The sequence below is a fragment of the Triturus cristatus genome, chromosome 1_2 (assembly GCF_964204655.1).
Source record: "Triturus cristatus chromosome 1_2, aTriCri1.1, whole genome shotgun sequence".
In the NCBI taxonomy this organism is placed as follows: Eukaryota; Metazoa; Chordata; class Amphibia; order Caudata; family Salamandridae; genus Triturus; species Triturus cristatus.
In genome coordinates this window covers 591,239,668-591,258,378 of record NC_140580.1, presented here as the reverse complement: position 1 = coordinate 591,258,378, position 18,711 = coordinate 591,239,668, and the positions used below count along the sequence as shown (strand labels likewise).

The 18,711-nt window shown below is 47.1% G+C and overlaps 1 protein-coding gene across 1 annotated transcript in view; it reads left to right on the top strand.

The window, feature by feature from the left end:
- The window catches only part of CFAP43 (cilia and flagella associated protein 43), a 638,428-nt gene that overhangs the window by 512,295 nt on the left and 107,422 nt on the right, over positions 1–18,711 (top strand). Inside the window, exons 28-31 of the mRNA XM_085607024.1 lie at positions 896–1,015; positions 1,098–1,205; positions 13,052–13,138; positions 13,259–13,347. Coding sequence (XP_085463150.1) covers positions 896–1,015; positions 1,098–1,205; positions 13,052–13,138; positions 13,259–13,347 — 404 coding nt within the window. The remainder of the gene's footprint in view (positions 1–895; positions 1,016–1,097; positions 1,206–13,051; positions 13,139–13,258; positions 13,348–18,711) is intronic.

The following is an 18,711-nucleotide window of genomic DNA, read 5'->3' as shown; positions in this document are numbered from 1 at the left end:
GAGGAAGATCGAGTAGGGAGGCGGGGGAGAGACTGGAGCAGAGAGAGACTGGACAAGGCAGAGAAACTGGACCTCAGCGTACATGGAGAGGGGAGGCAGGAAGAGGGACAGACTGAAAGAGGAGGGCATGAGAAAGAAGCCACTTGGTATCTGAGGATTACAAAGAAACAGTGAACAGCAGGGTTTGGTGTTGGCAAAGAAGGTGGAGATAAACAGATAACAAGGAAGCGTGACTTGGGTGTTGTCAGAAGGAAGGGGGAGACAAGCACCTATATACACAATGGGAAGGAATAAGAGTCAATGAGCCCCCCTTGGGTGCTAAAATTGAAGGCTCTAGGTACAGAGAAAAGGAAGCTAGTTCCCTGGAGTCATCAGTATAAGGATAAACTCAACCAATCAAAGTCATGGTGAAATCTAAATGCTCCTGGGTGGAACAAATGCAAAACTAGATAGGAAAGCTATCAAATCAGAAGCAGAGAATTGAAATGGGCAGTAATGCCATCCACTCATGAGCAAGGGGCAGACCCAAAGCCTACTTTAAATATGTGTTAAAGCATTGCTTACAATGCGGTCTGTGACCGTCCTCTAAATCTGTCTGTTACAAGACAGCAAAAAAAATAGTTGGCCATTATGTGATTGATTTAACTGTTCTATTTTTATACATAGCGGTCTTGCTAGGCCATCCCAGTGATCACAAGAAGGCCGTCTCATTGTGCTCCACACAACTGGTGCTGCCTGCTCTCTATTTTTGTTGTTGTATTTCTATGTGACTGATAACCTAGCTTGACTAGAACAACATCTTCTTGGCCGAAGAGCATATACTTCAGCAAGGTAAGGTTCTGTAATCAGGTGAAGAAGTGCTTCACTTAGTCATGCTTTTCCTATTTTTTTTCAGATATTAGAAGCAGAATTAAAAAAGCACCAAGCTACTATTAGAGACGCAACTTCGAGCTTTGATGAAAACTTGACAAAACTCTTCTTTAAAAAAGTGAAGTGCGAGATGGTCATCTACCAGGTAGGCATTGTTTGTCCCTTGGGTTTTCTCAAAGCATTCTCAGGTAGTGGCACTGATTTTTATCCTTGTACCCTTTTAACAGGAGGAACTGAAAATCAATAGCCTTATTTTCGCGATCCTTAATGATGAAGAGTTATGCACAAGAGAAGAGCAACTTCATTTTTTCCTTGACAACTTGCGGAAGCAGAAAGTAAGGGTTTTTATCAGATTATGTCACCTGACATGTTTTTTAAACTGCTAAATTTAGCTCGAAAGCACATTTCCCAAAATAGTCAGGGGGGTTATTTACTATTACAACTCCTATCCTATGTTTGGAAAAGTAAAAAAAAATAAAAAAATCTCCAAATACTTAAAAAAATGCAAACTAAACATGGAATACCGTCTTTTCTTGGGCAACTCGTCGCATTCAACACCCCTTTGCCAGTGGTAGGAACACAGAAATAATCAATTTCCAGGATGAACTCTTTGTATACTGAGGGCAGGCAACAACATTGCTCCTGCCTTCAGTTCTAAAAAGATAACATCCTGATGACCAAGACATCCAATAACCCATACCTGACTCAAAAAGACATGGAGTGATTTTGGGGGGAAGAGATAGGAATGTGAGTGTCCGGCCCACTAATAAAGTTGCCTTATGCTTCATTTTGTGGCCACAAGACTTGCACTTTTAATTGTACTAGGCCGCAGGAGGAAAGATGGAACTTTTGGTATGATTTTTGGGAAATGGTCTCCTGTCAGGAGAGATGCAATAGTCTTCAGATTAGACTGTCCTCAAAATTTCAAGCATCTCGTCTATATCTCCATTTTGGTAGATTTGTCCTCTGATCTATTATTGTTTATAATCTCCTAATCAGTTGCTTTCAAAAAGGGGGCTCAAGCTTTTGCCCTTCGATTGATATCCATTTTCCTCTCTAATTGCTTTCCGCTTGGTGTGCCTCGAGGCTGTTCTGTCAGCAGAGCATTTTTTAATACATATGTGCACCCATTTGTCTGGGCATAACCTTGTATTTGCCACTAGTGAGTATTACCAATGTTGGCCACAAACTTCCTTTTCATATAATTGTCAATAACAACCCATTAGCCTCTGCCACTCACTGGTAAGGATGCACTCCATGTTTTTTAAAGGAACCCCAGCCCCCCCATACCTCACTGTCATCCTGAGCAGTAAAATAGACATTTGGAATGACTCCTTCTGGCCCATTGAAATGGGGAACGCGCCACCGCCTAAGAAATTGGCTAAAAGCCTGGGGGTCTTGCTCAATAATGAGCTATCCTTAAGACCTCAGCTACGATCAGTAATTGAACCTGTTTCTTGCTTTTGATGCCTTGACACAAGTGGTGGTGGCTTTGGCCATCTTTTGACGGCCTACCTACATTTTTACTTAGTAATCTCCAGATTGTTAAGAACCAAGCAGCGCACCTAATTTATAAACAGCCTAGAAATTGCCACCTAACCCCATCTTTGAGGGACCTTCCTTCGCTCCCTTTAGAGCAAAGGATCATCTTCAAAATAAGTTGCATTACCTTTAAGTTATTTTCTGACGAAGGTTTCTCGTTCATAAAATCTAGACTCAAGAAATACATCCCAAACTGGAGGCTTCACTTTTCTTTCCTGAAACTCCTGTCCATTTGCAAGTATAGCAAGAAAAGAATGGGTGGCATCACCTTCTCTATGCAGGCTCTGCTGATCTGGAGTTCTTACCCCCCTCTGCAGTCTTCAGATTACTTGAACTTTAGACAGGTGTATCAGCTAGTGTAACTTCTATTTGGAAGTTTCTTGACTGTCTTACCTCTTAAGTACCTCAGCGCCAAGAAACCTTGCGGTATACATAAGCTAAACAAATTTTCTATAAAATACATCCAGGAATGCTTGTGTACTCTTACAGTCCTCCTGTGGATTTTATGCTGTCCCTTGAATTGAACACGTTCCTTCCCACAAGCTTGCTACCCTCCCTTATATCCTTCTGTAATGTGTTGCAAACCATTTGCTTGAATCCTGGTTCCTATTCGCAGACAAAATTGCTGCATACTGTAGTTCAAAAGAAAAACATGTTCGAACCTTTCTGATTTTGTAATCTCAGATCTACTTTAGTTTTCCAGAATCCTGCTTTCTTCAGCTCCAAACTCTGCGACAGATGCTTCTCTTGCTGCCCGAAAACAAATATTCTTTGTCATGATTTTCTCTCAACTCGGACACCCATAAAAAGTAAAATGTTTGTACGTGCGGGATCCCCAGAAAACAATTTTTTCAAAATCTTTTAACGTAGAAATACATCCCAATAAAAAGGCAACATTTTCTAAACTCTCTTTTTTGTTTCTAAAAACCAAATTACCAAAATAGTGCATTTGGCTGAAAGTACTACTGAACTAACACCTTTTATTTAAAACCCCAAATAAAGGGAAAATGTGGTCTCTAACAGATGAGCACACATTGTGCTAATTTGATACTCCTTTCAAGGGATTCTGTGGCTTCCCACCTTCCCATCATGAAGGGCTGGGAAGCTCCTTTTGAAGGAGATTCAGTGGAAGGCTTCTGAATTTTACAGCCTATTCGCCAGCGCATTCAGGAAAGACAGTGGGGCTGGCAGTTTTTAAGGGATTCTGAGAGAATACCAATAATAGAGGACTAGTATTACAGGCAAGTAACCTTTCTTTCTCTGTGATGGGACTCTCTCTGCTATCTTTAAACCCTAGAATAGAAAAGCAAGCTGTGTTATGCACAACACTGGAGCAGGGATTCCAAAGGTGAACTCAAAGGGATAAAAGTATCTAGGCAAATAAATTGTGCAAGGGTGTCTGAACCACCAGATTATACATTCTGCAGTCTGAGGCAATTAATTAATGTTTTGGCAAATGTATGCACCGATGCAATAGGATTAAAACTGTTAATCATACCTTCCTTTCTTCTTAAAGTAGGGTGGCACCATGTGGGGTCTTTCGAGGCTCGCCGCTGATCCCCACACTATTCAATATCTATATCGCTCCACTAGCCAAACTGATTCAAATTTGTGGTCTTTCCTTAATGTGATAGTGCATGACATGCAAAATGTAATCTACGCGGTGGATAAATCTGCTGCGGCTATTCATTTTCATGCCGCCCTGGTTTTGGTAGTTCACTGGATGTGCATGAATTCCCTAAAGTTAAAAGGGGATAAGACAGATTCTTACCTTTGGCCTTTTGTCCTTCACGCACATGCCCAAAGGTGACCTTTAACAATAGGGAACTCCTCCAGCCCTGTGCACTCAGCAAAAAAGTTTGCCTTTCTTAGTGACCGTGAGCTCACCTTGGAGAAACAATTTAATGCAATGTCATCATTATTTTCAGATTTTTTTTACTATGCATGAGTTTCAAAGTTCTTGCTTTGTTGCCAGCGTATGCCTCGAGGTTGGTTATCAAAGAAACCATTCTCTCTCACCTGGACCACTGCAATGCCCTATGTCGTGGCCTACCTTCAAAGTCTCTTACTCTTTATAATGGGCCCAAACCTGGATAGTTAGTGTTTTGGGTGGCCTGTTTGGTTTACACAGTCTCGCAGAACCTTACAATGGCTTCCGGTGAATATGCGTGTTAATTTCCAAGCAAGCGGGTATTGCGGACATTGATTTTTATAAGCAAGATGTAATGAATGTGGCTGCTCACCATCAAGCCTCACCCAAAACCCCAACACCCCCTTAGGCTGATGAAAGGCCCAGCACTCACCCAAGGCGGGGTACTTTTTACCACTGCACCTTTAAAAATACACTTTGCACAGCACTTCCTAAGGCAGGGCAAGAAAACAAATTCTGGTGCATTTAAAATAACACACTATTTGTTTTTTTCAACATTTTAAAAAGGCAGGCCCAATGTATATTAATCATGGCAGACTCTCAAATATCAAAAGGACAATTGAAATAAACAATCAAAATAGAATGCAATATGTACAAGTAGCAAGGAGTAGAGATTATATACAAATAGGATACAATAGAATAAAGTAGAAATGGTTAGGAACACCTCACTGACTGGCTATGCAACATTCTTTCCATCGTCAGCTGGAGAAGCCCTTTCAACAGCCCAGGAAGAAGTACCAGTCAGGACTCAAATTTCATCACCAATCTACAGCAATACGTCTATTCTGTGGTGAACTTCCGCTTGGGCTGCCAAAGCCTCTAGCTTTAATACTATTCAATGTGAGGCGAAGCTTCTAGCAAACCTCGCCCCCTTTCTCATTAGAAAGAATGAGCTGGCTTGTACCAGTCTGCGTCCAGGCCAAAAACAGTGGCTGACCAGGCCCCTGTATTATGGCTCCGAGGCAGAGTATGCACATTCCACAGATAATATCCAGTTTTCTCTGGTCGGTGAGGAGCGAAAAACAAGTGAGGAGCAGAATGAACTTGAATGTGAATCGCAAGCACTGCTGCGTAGGCAGGAGCAAGGCAAAATCAGACATGAGGCCATGTCAAAGCCAATAGTAAGAACTCATAATTCTGTGCACGCAGAAGCAAAGCAAAGTCAGAAAGCAAGATGACATGAGACCATGTCAAAGCCAATAGTAAACACTTATAATATAAATGTTTCCGTGACAGCTCTCACTAAAGGACAGCAAGATTACAAGACAGAAGAAAAGCAGGCATATACAGGACCGTCTCATATAACCAGGTTAAGGTAAAATAACACACTAAAGTCAGTTAAAATGGTGGTAGTTGGAGATCATCATAGGGTGTCAAATCACAAGAGCGCCTCTTTTACTGTATTTGACTCTAGATTTAAGAAATATGTCCATAGTAGATCAGTCACGATTTTTTGACACTTCTGTTAGACATTCTTTGCGCTAAACATGCTCACATGGGCGGCAGGGAATTTTCTTACCATGCCACTTAATTGTACCCCCTCTTCCCCCCCACAACCACTTCCTTCTGAATTTAATCACACCAAATTTCATATGTCTTTGAAAGCTTGATTAGTTTAGTAAATGCTGTTTTCCCTTTTCTAACTGTTTAGGGTATTTGTGTGCGCTTTATAAATAAACATCATCTTAATCTCCTAGTTGTTGCTTTGTAAATATATGGGACTGGCGCATTTTGTTTCAAGGCAGCAATACCTGCTCTGCTACATGTACAATGAACATTAGGTTTAACTGGAAGGAGTTTGTTAGCCTTGTGGTAACATCTAATAACACAGGAAACTATCCATTTAGGTATAATTTGCTTACAAGAAGCAAGCCCAGTATGGACTGCTCCATAATTTACAATTTGTTTTTTGGCATGGCTAATGGATTGAGTTTTATCCATTTACAATTTAAAGACCTCTTCAAATCTACTATATGGAGAGCTCCCTTTGGCGAAGTATGCCTCAGAAAGATATTTTTAAGTGATATTGTCTGATTGATATGAAAGTCAAATATTATTTTGGCCAGGTAGAATAATGAGTTCTTCGGAAAACCTTGGTCCAGTGTCTTTAATCTTTCCAGGATCATTAATATCTATGGCATTGTACCAATAACTGCTAGGAGAACACTTCTTTGTGATATGTGCTACTTACATGTTCAGTATTACTAATACTGCAGTGCATTTGCTTGATGGGAGCAATTTTGACTCTTATTGGATCTGATTCTCAAAATGCACTTTGTAGTACGTTTTGTAGCTCTACAAAATGTACATTTTGCCTATTCTTATATTTGTGGAGTTCTCCACAACGACTGTGGAGTATTCACCCATGTAAGAATACATTTTAGGAGTAAATGTGGCAGGGAAAAGGGAAGACTTATTAATAAAGGGAATGGGAATAGGGAGGAGTAAGAGGGGTTTAGGGAGGGAAGTCACCCACCCACACAAGAATAAGGCAATTGCTTTACTCTGGGGATGGAGACATATAAATTACACTTTTTTAGTAAGTGTACCCTTGGAGTTTGTGAATAGCGAAAGTAGTAAACTTACTACAAAATATAAACGCACTCAAAAGTGTTACTTCGAGACCCTGCGAACATAAGTGAGGGCAACCTGGACAGGGTGCTGGCCTCCTTGCGCCTTTTGGCGGACACTGCCGCTATCGCCAATGGGTTTCATAGCCTTGGCAAAAATAGTGGCTCTGTCATGCCTACTGTATGTGATTGCCAATGTACTCCTGATGCTCACCAGAGCGGTGTTCCGAGAACTATGCTAATAGTTTTCTGACCTGAATTGTCCATAATTTCGGGTAGGTGTTGTGTGGCGCTGTAAACATTGTATCCACCGATGGCAGTGCGGGCCTGGGAGCCAGGGACTATGAGCTATACTACTTAGCAGGACAGCTGCAGTAACTGATGACGAGACACCGTTCGAGGCACAATATCTGTGGCCCGGAGTTACGGGGTGCGTGTGCTGGGCAATGTGCTGGGGCAGGCCCCGGTGCGCAGGAGTGTCGCTCCTGTTCCGGGTGTTTCTAATACCTCTGCTAACGATGCAGCGGGACAGGGTCCTCACCGGATATGGTGTCTCTCTGCCTTCGCAATGGTGGGGGCGACAGCACACATCTCAGTGGTGTTGCACGTCATTTGCCATTGTGTGTCGGCTGTTCTTGGATGGGCTGTGGGAGCTTTATAGCATCCTTCCTGGACAGTTTTTAATGCACGCAGCACTGGAGAGGGCATGAGTTGGGAGCCCAACACCATTGTTGACATGGAACCCCACAAGGCAAGGGATCACCACCATGTACACAGCTCTGGGTCAGGTGGTGGGACTTACAGTTGGACCTTACTGATGCAGACTGGAGTAGAATCTTAAGTCACATACCACAGGTCTCAGAAACTGGTGGATTAAAATTACTGCAGTTCAACTATGTTCATCGTTCCTACCTGACCCCAACGCGACTGCACAGGATGTTCAAAACTGTGCCGCATACATGCCTCATTTGTAGCCAGGAACATGCAAACTTATGTCAAATGACATGGCAATGTACAGTGCCTCGCACATTCTCGACTGAGGTCTGCGATTACCTCACACACGTTACAGATAGACGCCACATCAATACTCCTAAAACATGCCTGTTGTACCTGATGCCTGATGAAAACTGGACAAGGCAGGATTTAAACTCATAGAACTGGCACTTGCATTGCCTTGACGGATGATCTCAATACATTGGAAAGCAGCCTCGTTGCCTCCAGCGAGAGCCTGGCAGTTGGAGGTGTGGCTTCGGGCTGAGGACAACATAATGCAGCAACTCCGGCAGTAGGCTGGACAAGGTGCACATATCAGAAGGTGTGATGTATTATTATTTGCACTGGAGCCTGCCTCTAATTTCCAGCCGCCATGATGGATGGATGGCTGGATGGATGGATGGCTGGCTGACTGGCCTGAGTGTCAAGACTTGGCTGGGCAGCTGACGCCAACGCGATCATAGATATAGGCCTTTTCCCTGGGTTACATCACTTGCGAGGTCTGGTGCAGACCCATTTGCTGCTGAACTTATGGTGGAAGACAAGGATACACACAGAGGTCATAGAGCATTTGGTGCCAAAAGTGGCAACTGCTAGTACACATAGATTTGCTTGGTATTGCAGTTATTACGGTGAAACGTCACATGAATTTTAGATTTTTGAATTGATAAGGATTGTATAGAACTTCATTTAATTTCAGGGGTTTGAGTAGTTGAAGTAGAAAGCAGTAATCAGTGATATTCTTTTCATCCACTGCACTGAAAGTCTTAGCCCCAATTCCGGTCTCAACTGATGGTAGAAAATCGAGTGTGTGAGGTTCATCAATGTACAGCTATTTCTATAACCTCCAATTCCTGGCTTGCCAGTCCTAAAGCAGTTGCCTCCTCAGGTCATGACTTGGGGGAGCCTGTGGTACCAGTGCAATTCAGTACGGAATGTTTTGGCATGGTGGTATTAGCATAGAAATGTGTTGGCCATACCAGAAATAAAACTAGATGGCCTCTGTGAATCTCCCAGTTGGTTACATCCCCATACAATTCAAGGGAGCAAAATGTAAACTTTGCCTTCCGAAGTCATCAGTTTTAATGTAGATGTCCACCCTTTTGTATAAACGTTTCTCCCAGGGGATTTATAGATCCTGCTTCAGTTGTAACAATCCTTTCTGCATTCAGGAAATAAACTGCTTCCTTAACTGCATAGTAGGCTGGTTACGTCTCATTTTTCAGAGAACTGTTGCGAGCACCTACATCTAGTTTGCAACACTCTGATCGAGTGCCTTCACAAAGGCTTCAGTGTCTGTGTGCCGAAACTGAAACGTCTTCGGACCAAGCAATTCTACCTGCGAAGGGATTTCAGTCTCTAAGCCAAATAATGAAGTACATGTCCATTCTTTGAGCATGAATCTGATGGGTTCCATTACTCCAGGGCCTAATGGCCTCCTTCATAGTTGTTGTCCATGCAGTATAGTTGCAAATAAGGACTCTTCACCAACACCTACCTTAGTCTGGGAGTCTTTGTCAAAGAGGATTGTGACTCTCAGTATGCACTCTAGTCTCTTCTTTTGTCAGCTGAGGAGGCAAATCCTTAATAAGGCTCTCCTCTAGTATTTCACATCACAGTGACTAAAGGGTCATTGCGGAACAGCAGAGCAGCTTCGCCAGCGTTAGCTGATCCATAAACTGCAGAAAGATCATGACTGAGAAGATTATGCGTGGTAGTTTGATCCCAAAGCCATATTTTTGAGCCTCAAATTCTTCTTTTCTTCCTTTACTGAGTAAGGAAGTTGTTGTTATATTGGATAATACTTCTGTACTGTCATTACCATCTTATGATGCATTCAGATATAAGATTTCTCCACTCATTGGTGTCGGTAGAGGAGTTTAGGTAAGAGTGCACCTTAGTGGCACTCAACATCGAAAAACCTTTTGACTATAGGGTGAGAGTATATCTTTGCGATCCTCAGAATAATGGGCTTTGTCTGAAATTTTTGGTGATTGATTCTACTGTAGGGGCCTGATTTATCACAGCTGGAAGGTCAAAAGAGGGACAAGGTAGGGACAGCCGTTGTCCCCCTCTTGTTCATCTTGGCGATGGAGTCACTGACTGTATGGGTGGAGCAAGAAATGCAACTCTGGGGCATATAGGTTGAGACAGGGGGCATGTGGTCTCATTGCATGTGGACGATGTACTGGTCAACATGGCACGACCTTGTTAGTCTATCCCAATACTTGCAGAGTATTTGCAGAGGTCTAAGGGTGACACATTCGCAAAGGAAGAACACAGTTACACCCCCTGGCGGGATTGGCAGGAATGCAGCAGACAGAGCTTCCCGCCCTGGACCTCCTGTGGGGAAGATCGAAATTCAGATACCTGAAGGTGTGGATGACCTTCTCTGCAGCATCACACTATGCATGCAATCTTGGCAAAATCGTGCAGAGTCTTAGCTCTTCTACATGCTTCTGCAAATCTCTATCACTCTCTGTAATGGGTAGAGTGCCGCTAGCAAAAATGGTCCTACTCCCACGCTGCTAGTACATGCTACAAAATTCCATATATCCAGCATTCCTCTTTTCGGGAGGTAGATAGCCTGCTGGTCCTCTTCCTGTTGGTGGGAAAAGGAGTAGATTGCATCTGGCAGTGCATAAGAGGGGCAGGGGGAAAGGGGTGATCTGGGATTTCTGTATCTGGAACTTTAGTATGTTGCAGTACAGCTGCAGTATGCAGAGAAGTGGTGAGAGAGGAGCCCAAATAGGGAAAACAGAATTTTGGGGTAGGCAATACCAGAAAGTGCCCTGCCGATCCGACTGATGAGAGAAGCACACCATCCCCTGAGCACTACTATGTTGATATGCCAGGTGGCCTCGGCCTGGGAACTGGCTGTCAAGAGAGTACTGAAATGCCTCCCATTTAGCAGATCTCCGATGATCGACTGGCTACATCCATTCCTTTGCATACGGGAGACCATGACACTAGCAGCATGGAGAGATGGCAGATGCCACACACCCCAAGGCCAAATTTATGACATTCCACATGGCGTGCAAGATGTTTGGAGTTGTGCAGTTGCTATATTTTGCTAAACTAGCACAAACGACTTGAAAGATCTGGACAAGGTTTCCAGGGAGACTGACCTCCTCTGCTATATTGGATATCCTCATAGACGGAGCAGAGGGGTGAGACCAGTTTCACTGCTTTACATAGTACTATAGAATGACAGACTCCTGATCCCAATGCATGCCATACAAACTTGGGACAATGACTTTCCAACCTTTTGACAGGTACGGAGTGGGCGACAATCTACGCACAGGTGTAGGAGATTGCGACCAATGCACAGTCTAAATTAATACATTTTAGCTATCTCAATCGCACATACCTCACACCCGATCGACTACAGAGAATTTTCCCGAACCGATCTTCGATGTGCCCAAGTTGTGGGGGAACATGGCGTCACATCCCTGAACATGACGCGAATGTGCAGGAAACTATGACAATATTGGACAGAGATAGTATTGCAGCTTAAAAGGGCAACCCTTCTCGGGCTGGCAACAAAAATAGAGCATTGCTTGCTCAGTTTAGTCCCCTAACACGAGCATGGAAAAATGCAGCATAAATTTGCAACCCTGGGCTCTCTTACTGGCCAAGCGCTGAATAGCGATACACTGGCTGTCAACAGGCAGCCCCCAGTCTCCAAATGGGGCTGTAATATGGCTGAATGAGATACAGCAGAGTAAGTGCAGCTGAAAAGGACGCAGACAGGCGAGAGGGCGGAGGACGACTTGACAAGCTGGGCAGATATGTTGCAGACTCGAATGGTGGACAGAATGAGGAGTGTTGAGCCACGGAAAACCTTAGCTTATTTAAGACATATGGTGACTGGCCCAAGACCCAAAGCTCCAAACACTAAGGGGAACTCTGAGAGAACGAGCCACACTTGTAGGGGAACACAAGTAGTTGTGCCTGGGCAGAACAGGTCACGAACAGGGTTGACGAGGTGGAGCATGAGCCTGGAGTGGCAATATTTTGGAAATTAACTTATGGGGACTGTTGTGTAATGTTGTTCAATGCTGGGCAAACATCCTTCAGTTGAGTATGTACAGATCCTATTTCATTGTTGCTACCTTGTTGGATGTCTGAAAAATGTAAATAAAGATGACATGCCAATGGCTGTCTGAGCTCCCTAAAAGTGTAAGTCTGTGCCGAAGTCACAGAGCCTTCCTTCTCCTTAAAATAATTTTCAACAGTCTCGAGGGCTCTTTTGGATTCAAGGAACCTTGAGGAAGCAGGGGTTAAGCACCACTCTACGACTGCCGCCGCCCTGTGTCAGTCTACAGGAGGTACAGGCTGGGAAGTGATCGTAGATACCCCTAGCCAGGTGTAAAATCTCTCTAAAACAGGGAAGTTGTCCAGTTGAAGTGACAATGCAAACAATGCGTGAAAGACTCCATGGGCCACAGAGTACTGGTGGGTCTCAGAGGAATATATGAGAGTTCTGTGGCTTCCGCAAGATAGAACAGGTGCTTCTGTAATACTTTGAGCAGAAACTCCATGCCACTTAACTCAGCAAACTGCTATTGAACTGCAGAAGTCACTTGCAGCCCGTAGGCTCCAATCACTCTGAATTTTCTATTCGCATATAGTCCAGCAAGATGCACCAATAATCACTATACCCGCTGAGCTGCATCCAATTAATTTCCATAAGCCTACCTGTGTACCCTGACAGAGCACCACCCCCGAGTAACTCCGCAGTACCACTGCGGTGGATCAACAGCAGCTTGTTGAGAGAAGTGCACGCAACATCTAAAGGCAGAAGCACATTTGGCCACTCTTACCAGTAGGCCTATCAAAGTCACTTTGTGAAAATGCCCAGGTTCCTTCTTTGATCTGTAAGATTTAGTCATCTCTATGTTTCGTGCCCATTTTACCTTTGCTCAGTGGTCTGTAATGAGAATTAGGCCATCTATTTGCTGAATCAAGACCCAAAGAATATACAAATGAAATTGTCCTTATCTTCCTATTATAGTCATCCCCATTTTCCACTTGTTTGTGCTTATATGTTTATGGCAGAATTTGCCAAAATCCAAATTCACAAGAAATTGTGGGAAACGTGAATGCAAAAGGAAGAAAAAATTAATTGTTTTTTCTCTTAAAGGCAATTAGTACAGAAACACTTCAGGCATTTCGCGAGCAAGTTGAATCTTTCAGAGAGAACTATGACTACTTGGTTGCAGAAGATAAGGTGAGGTTTTTTTTCTGTTTTCAGTGCACAGTTGATCAATGTTACCACTCTTATTTTGCTCAATATCAGTGTAATTTGGATTAGTAATAGCTGATTTTCAAATGGTTTTTGTTTTTCTAGCTCCTAGACAAAGGCTTTAAAAAGGAGTTTTCAGATGTTCCCACTCATCAAGTTGATCAGCTTTACAAACTCTACAGACGCAGACCAAGGTACAATGTTCTTTACTATGTCAAACTCCTTTGAGACTGAAATTCTGCTCATCCCTCTCTTCTAAGAATGACAGTAAGCTCTTGAAAGCTAGTTCCAATGGTATTCCTTCCATCATGCCATCATGATGTGCCCTATCAAATTCCTTTTTCATTTTGATTGATCTCCCCTTGAAGCATTTCAAACAAAAGCAGTATGGTTGTCTGGATTTGAAATTTAGCATTACCAGCTTTTTTATGTCCCTGGGCAGCAAACTTCATCCGGATATTTCTGGACAAAAGAGAGTAATTCACAAAATATAATGTCCAGCAGGCATGGGCGTACACATATGATTTTCAGAGGGTTTTTTGCATTCTCTGTGATTTAAAAAGTATTATTTGCTCTCTGGAAAAACCTATGAGTTTTGTAGTTTTTCTGGTGTATGTTTTCCATGCCATCCATAGGCATGTGTATTGCTCGCAGGGTAAAGAGTCTATAGGATTGATAAATGTACTCCACTTTTTTATCATGGACATGTTTCATTCTGAAAGTATTGTATACTTCCTCATTAGCGTAATGCAAAAGAGCCGAAGTCAATTTTGTGCATCTGCTTTATAAAAATTGCCAGGTAGTGGAAAATCATAGAAGATGTACTTAAAATTTTTTCACCGGGGGCGTGGCCAAGATGGCGGAGCAGTAAGACGCGTCTTTGTCGGCTCCTGCTTGCCGCCCGCCCGGAGTAGCACAGCACGGCCCGTGTGGGGTGATATCATCTTGGCGGGACATGGGTTCCTGGCCTGGGGTGTCCCGGTCTCGCGGTGGGCCTTCGACCGCGGCGGAAGAGCCGGGAGCGGGAGCTCCGGCGGAGCCGAGGAGAGCCAGCGCCAGCATCCCCAGTGCGGTGAGGCCTCGACACTGTGGTGGGCCCCGGCGGGGTCCATCGAGGCTGGCTTCGTTGCTTTTCGGGGGCTCCGACAACAGATAGCGCCTTCCTTGAGCCTGGGCTGCTTGCGCGCCTGTGGCAGGCTGCCCGGGCATAGATCTACTCAGAGGCGCAGCCTACACCTCCCTACGAGCTGCGGTGCTCCTGTGCGGCATGTGAGGCCTAGGCGGTGGTGACGGGGCCTGGAGAGCAGAGATAGCGGCACTGAAGTGTCGCGGTGGCAGTGGTGTCGGGAGCTGGCCGGTGCGGATGCCTGGCCCCTCAAGTGTGGAGGTTCTACCACAACAGCGGCTGCAACTACAGAGGCGCTGATGGGACCGGGGGCTGGGGGCAGAGACTAGGAGACGATACCGGCGGCGTGGGGCTGCCTCGGTGTCCGGGCGGCCCCCCCTCAGACTCTTGGCCCCTCACAGATGCACCCCCCGAGAGTGGGGCCGGGCGAGCATGAGGTAGCGCATCCCCGATTGGAAGCCTCGGAGCACAGGCGGAGCGGACGGCTCGGATGGGGGCCCCGGGACTCCAGGTAAGCGTGGCGCCAGCCCAGCTTTGTAACGCGACAGTGGCAAGTTGCTGAGTGGCCCTACCGGTCCCGGAATCTGGGCAGCAGGGACGATCGGCATCGGGACATGTGGGTGTGCTGCGCCCCAGCATTTCGTTGACTTGTGGTTGTTGGCGCTTTTCTGGGGATAGTGGCTTGGAGCATCGGCCATGGGAGTCGCGCGGCTGGACAGCGCAGCCCCTCTGGCGGGGACAGCTGGGGACCCCTCCCCGCGGTCTTTCACGGTGCTGGCCTGGTCCTCGGGGCTCCTGGGGCAGCGGGGGTCTGATCGGCTGTGCCCCTGGCCGCGCACTAGACTCAGCTGATGCGGTGCACTGACGCCGGGACATCGGACGGGGGTCCCCGGGGCTTGAGGTGGCCGTGGCCCGTGGCGACTCAGTGGTGTTAGCAGGGGACCCACGTCCATCTAGGGGGCCTCCACTTGCGCTCTCACGGACTCTCCCTGGCGACTGCACCAGCCCCAGGAGGGGCTCTGCCCTCTCTGGTCACGCGACGACAGGCGACCGGCAGGGGAGGGAGAGCATGTCCAAGCCCAGGCACACCAAGGTGAAACCCCTGAAGGATATCTTCGGTCGTCCCCAGTCGCCCGCCTCCATGGCTAGCGTGGCGCCTGACGCTGAGCCCCCCAGATTTCCTCCGAGCACCGGGGAGGAGCCCATCACTAAAGCTTTCTTGGAGTCTCTGTTCCTTACTTTACGTGAAGTCATCCAATCTGTGAAAAACGAATTTGCCGCGGAAATCAAGGAATTGCGTAGGGATGTTGATGGTGTCGGAGAACGGGTAGCCACCCTTGAGGAGAAAAGCGATGCGGTGGTAAATGAAACAGCAATGCTTCAGCAAGAGGTAATCCGCCTGCGGGACCAGAACATGGATATCCAAACGTAACTGGAGGATCTGGAAAACCGGTCCTGAAGACATAATATCCGGATCCGTGGGGTTAAACAGACCGAGGACACTAGGGACCTGTTTGCCTTCACCACGGCCTTCTTCCAGTACATCTTGGGGGGCACTCCTGACGCTGTCGTTATCTTGGACAGAGCCCATAGAGGTCCCAATGCTCCACCGGCGGACATCCTGGTGTGTGTTCAAGACTTTAAAATCAAAGAATCCATCCTCACCAAGGCACGAGCCCTCCATCCTATCTCATTCCAGGGTCACACTCCTGTCCTATATCAAGACTTGGCCAGTTCCGCCCCGTGACGGAGCATCTTCGGCAGCAGGGGATCACCTATTCGTGAGGACATCCATTTCGCCTCATATTTCGCCACGAGGGCAGGCTCCACCAACTGCGTTCTTTGGTGGATGCTTGCCAGCTGTTGGGCTTGGCGGCGCCAAGCGATGAAGACGACCGAGGGGGAGCCGTGACGGGCTCAGAGACTTCTTCATCTGGATGGCAGAGACAGGCTAGACGGCGACGCCCTCGTAGGCCGCCCCAGTCGGAGATCGCCCAGAGTCAGCAGGCGGCACTGACCGCAGCCACGGAGGCGCTTGCAGGGAGCGACGACGCGACCAAGTGAAGCTGGAGAGAGCCTCTTACTCTTGTGCTCTCTCTCAGCATCTTTGCTGGCTCTGGGTGGGTGGTGGGGGGGGCTGCTCTCCCGGTGGCCACAATATGGACCCCCGTACTTTGACTGACCAGTTGTCCCGGGACGACGGACTATGCTCATTGTTGTTCATGGTTGGTATGTTGCATGGGTCGGGGGGGGTAGAGTCCTCTCTTATTGTTGGGGTTTTTGGTTTGTTTTTGGGTTTGCTCCTCTCGTCCATCCTTCTTCCCTCCATGGACAGGTGGTCTTCTGGTAGCGCAATATGTCCTGAATGTCTCCGTGTTGTACGCGCTACGCCTTGGCATGTCTCTCCTCCACACACTAGATGCCTCATAAGCCACTTAAGATTCTGACCCTTAATGTTCGGGAACTTAACAACCCGGTCAAGCGTAAGGCAGTCCTTTACTTTCTGGAACATTCAGCCGCAGACATATGCCTCTTACAGGAGACACATCTCACCCCCAAGGACCACCATAGGATGAAAACGCGCGCCTTCCCCACACTACTCTTCTCTTCTAATTCCACCAAATCCGCCGAGGTTGCTATCCTGGTCTCTCGCTCCTTTCAGGGCAGGGTCCTTCAGAAGGAGGCTGAGATAAGATTACTTACTTATCAGTTCCTAGTGGCTGGGGTCTCTCTCATAGTAGGCTCTGTTTACGCCCCGAACGAAGGTCAGGATACATTTTTCCACACCGTCCTTACTGAGGCAACAGCTAACACGGAGCGCCGCCTGTTACTGGGGTGGGATTTGAACTTAGTATTTGACAATCTGTGTTACCACTCGGCCCAGCGGACGACTCAGGTGGGAGCTCTCTCTCAGGCAGGGTTGGCTCGTCTTGGCGATCTTGGGCTCGTCGATCTGTGGTGCTACTTTCACCCCCGTAGCCGCGCTTATACGCACTTCTTGGGCACATAAAACGTACGCTAGGCTTGACTATTTCATTAGCTCCCTCCCGCTGCAGGCGCTCGCGACGGGCTCCGAGATCCTTCCTGCATCTCTCTCAGACCATTCCCCAGTTGTTGCCACTTTCCACTTCCCCCGAGTCCAGCAGCCACTGCGGCATTGGCGACTGCGCGACACGCTATTACACTCTGCATCTACTGTCGATCAGATCAAGGTAGCAATTGCCAACTACCTCACCCTTAACGCGAATTCCGACACGTCTCCAGCGATACAATGGACGTCCCTTAAAGCCATCCTGCGGGGGCACTTCATAGCCATCTCGACGGCCAGTAACCTGGAGCGCAGCCGCAAATGGGCTGAACTCACCCAGAGGGTTGCTGAACTCGAGCAGATGCATCAGCGCACAGGGGCAGCTGGAGCATGGCAACGGTTGTGCGTGGAGCGGAGGCAGCTCATGGCACTGGACCAAGATAGAGCCGAGTATGCGGCTCTCCGGTTGCGCCAGTCCTTTTATGTTGGTGGCGACAAATGCGGCCGTCTGCTGGCCCATAAGCTACGGGCGACTCAGCAACGCCAAGGGGTGCAATCTATTCGCCGGGGCCCGGGGGGTGACCTCACGTCGGACGATGTGGCGATTGCGGAAGCCTTTCGTGATTTCTATGCGACTCTTTAGTCGAGCGATTCCCTGGATCCACTCCACTACTCCGCCTATCTAGAGACTGCTCAGGTACCGGCTCTCACTCCAGCGCAAGCTGACTATCTTGACAGGGATATAGGGACTGAGGAGGTCATTGCAGCAATTTCGCGCTTAAAGTTAGGCAAATCGCCTGGGCCAGAAGGTTACTCGGCAGCCTTTTACAAAACCTTTTGTGCACAGTTGGCTCCCTTACTGAGAGACCTGTTTAACACCTTCTCCCAGGATGGCGCCATCCCTGCAGAGATGCTAGAGGCGTCAGTCATGGTCATCCCCAAGCCTGGGAAGGACGCGACACTTTGTAGCGCGTACAGGCCGATCTCCCTACTCAATGTCGATCTTAAATTGTACACGAGCATCCTCGCAACCCGTCTTGGGCCCTACATGCCCCAACTCGTGGAGCCGGACCAGGCGGGATTCATACCACAGCGGCAGACGAGTGATAACACCAAGAGAGTCCTCCACCTCATTGAAAAAGCATTGAGTACCGCCGGGGAATATGTTATTGGCCTTAGACGCAGAGAATGCCTTTGACAGGGTGTATTGGCCATATCTAGAGCGAGTATTGCAGCGGTTTGGCTTAGGGGAGAAACTGCGTACACGGATCCTGAATTGTTACCATCTGCCCACGGCCACAGTCCGGGTGAATGGACAGACCTCTTCCCGGTTCCCCATTAGCAGAGGCACGAGGCAGGGGTGTCCCCACTCCCCCCTCCTCTTTGCGCTATATATGGAACCAC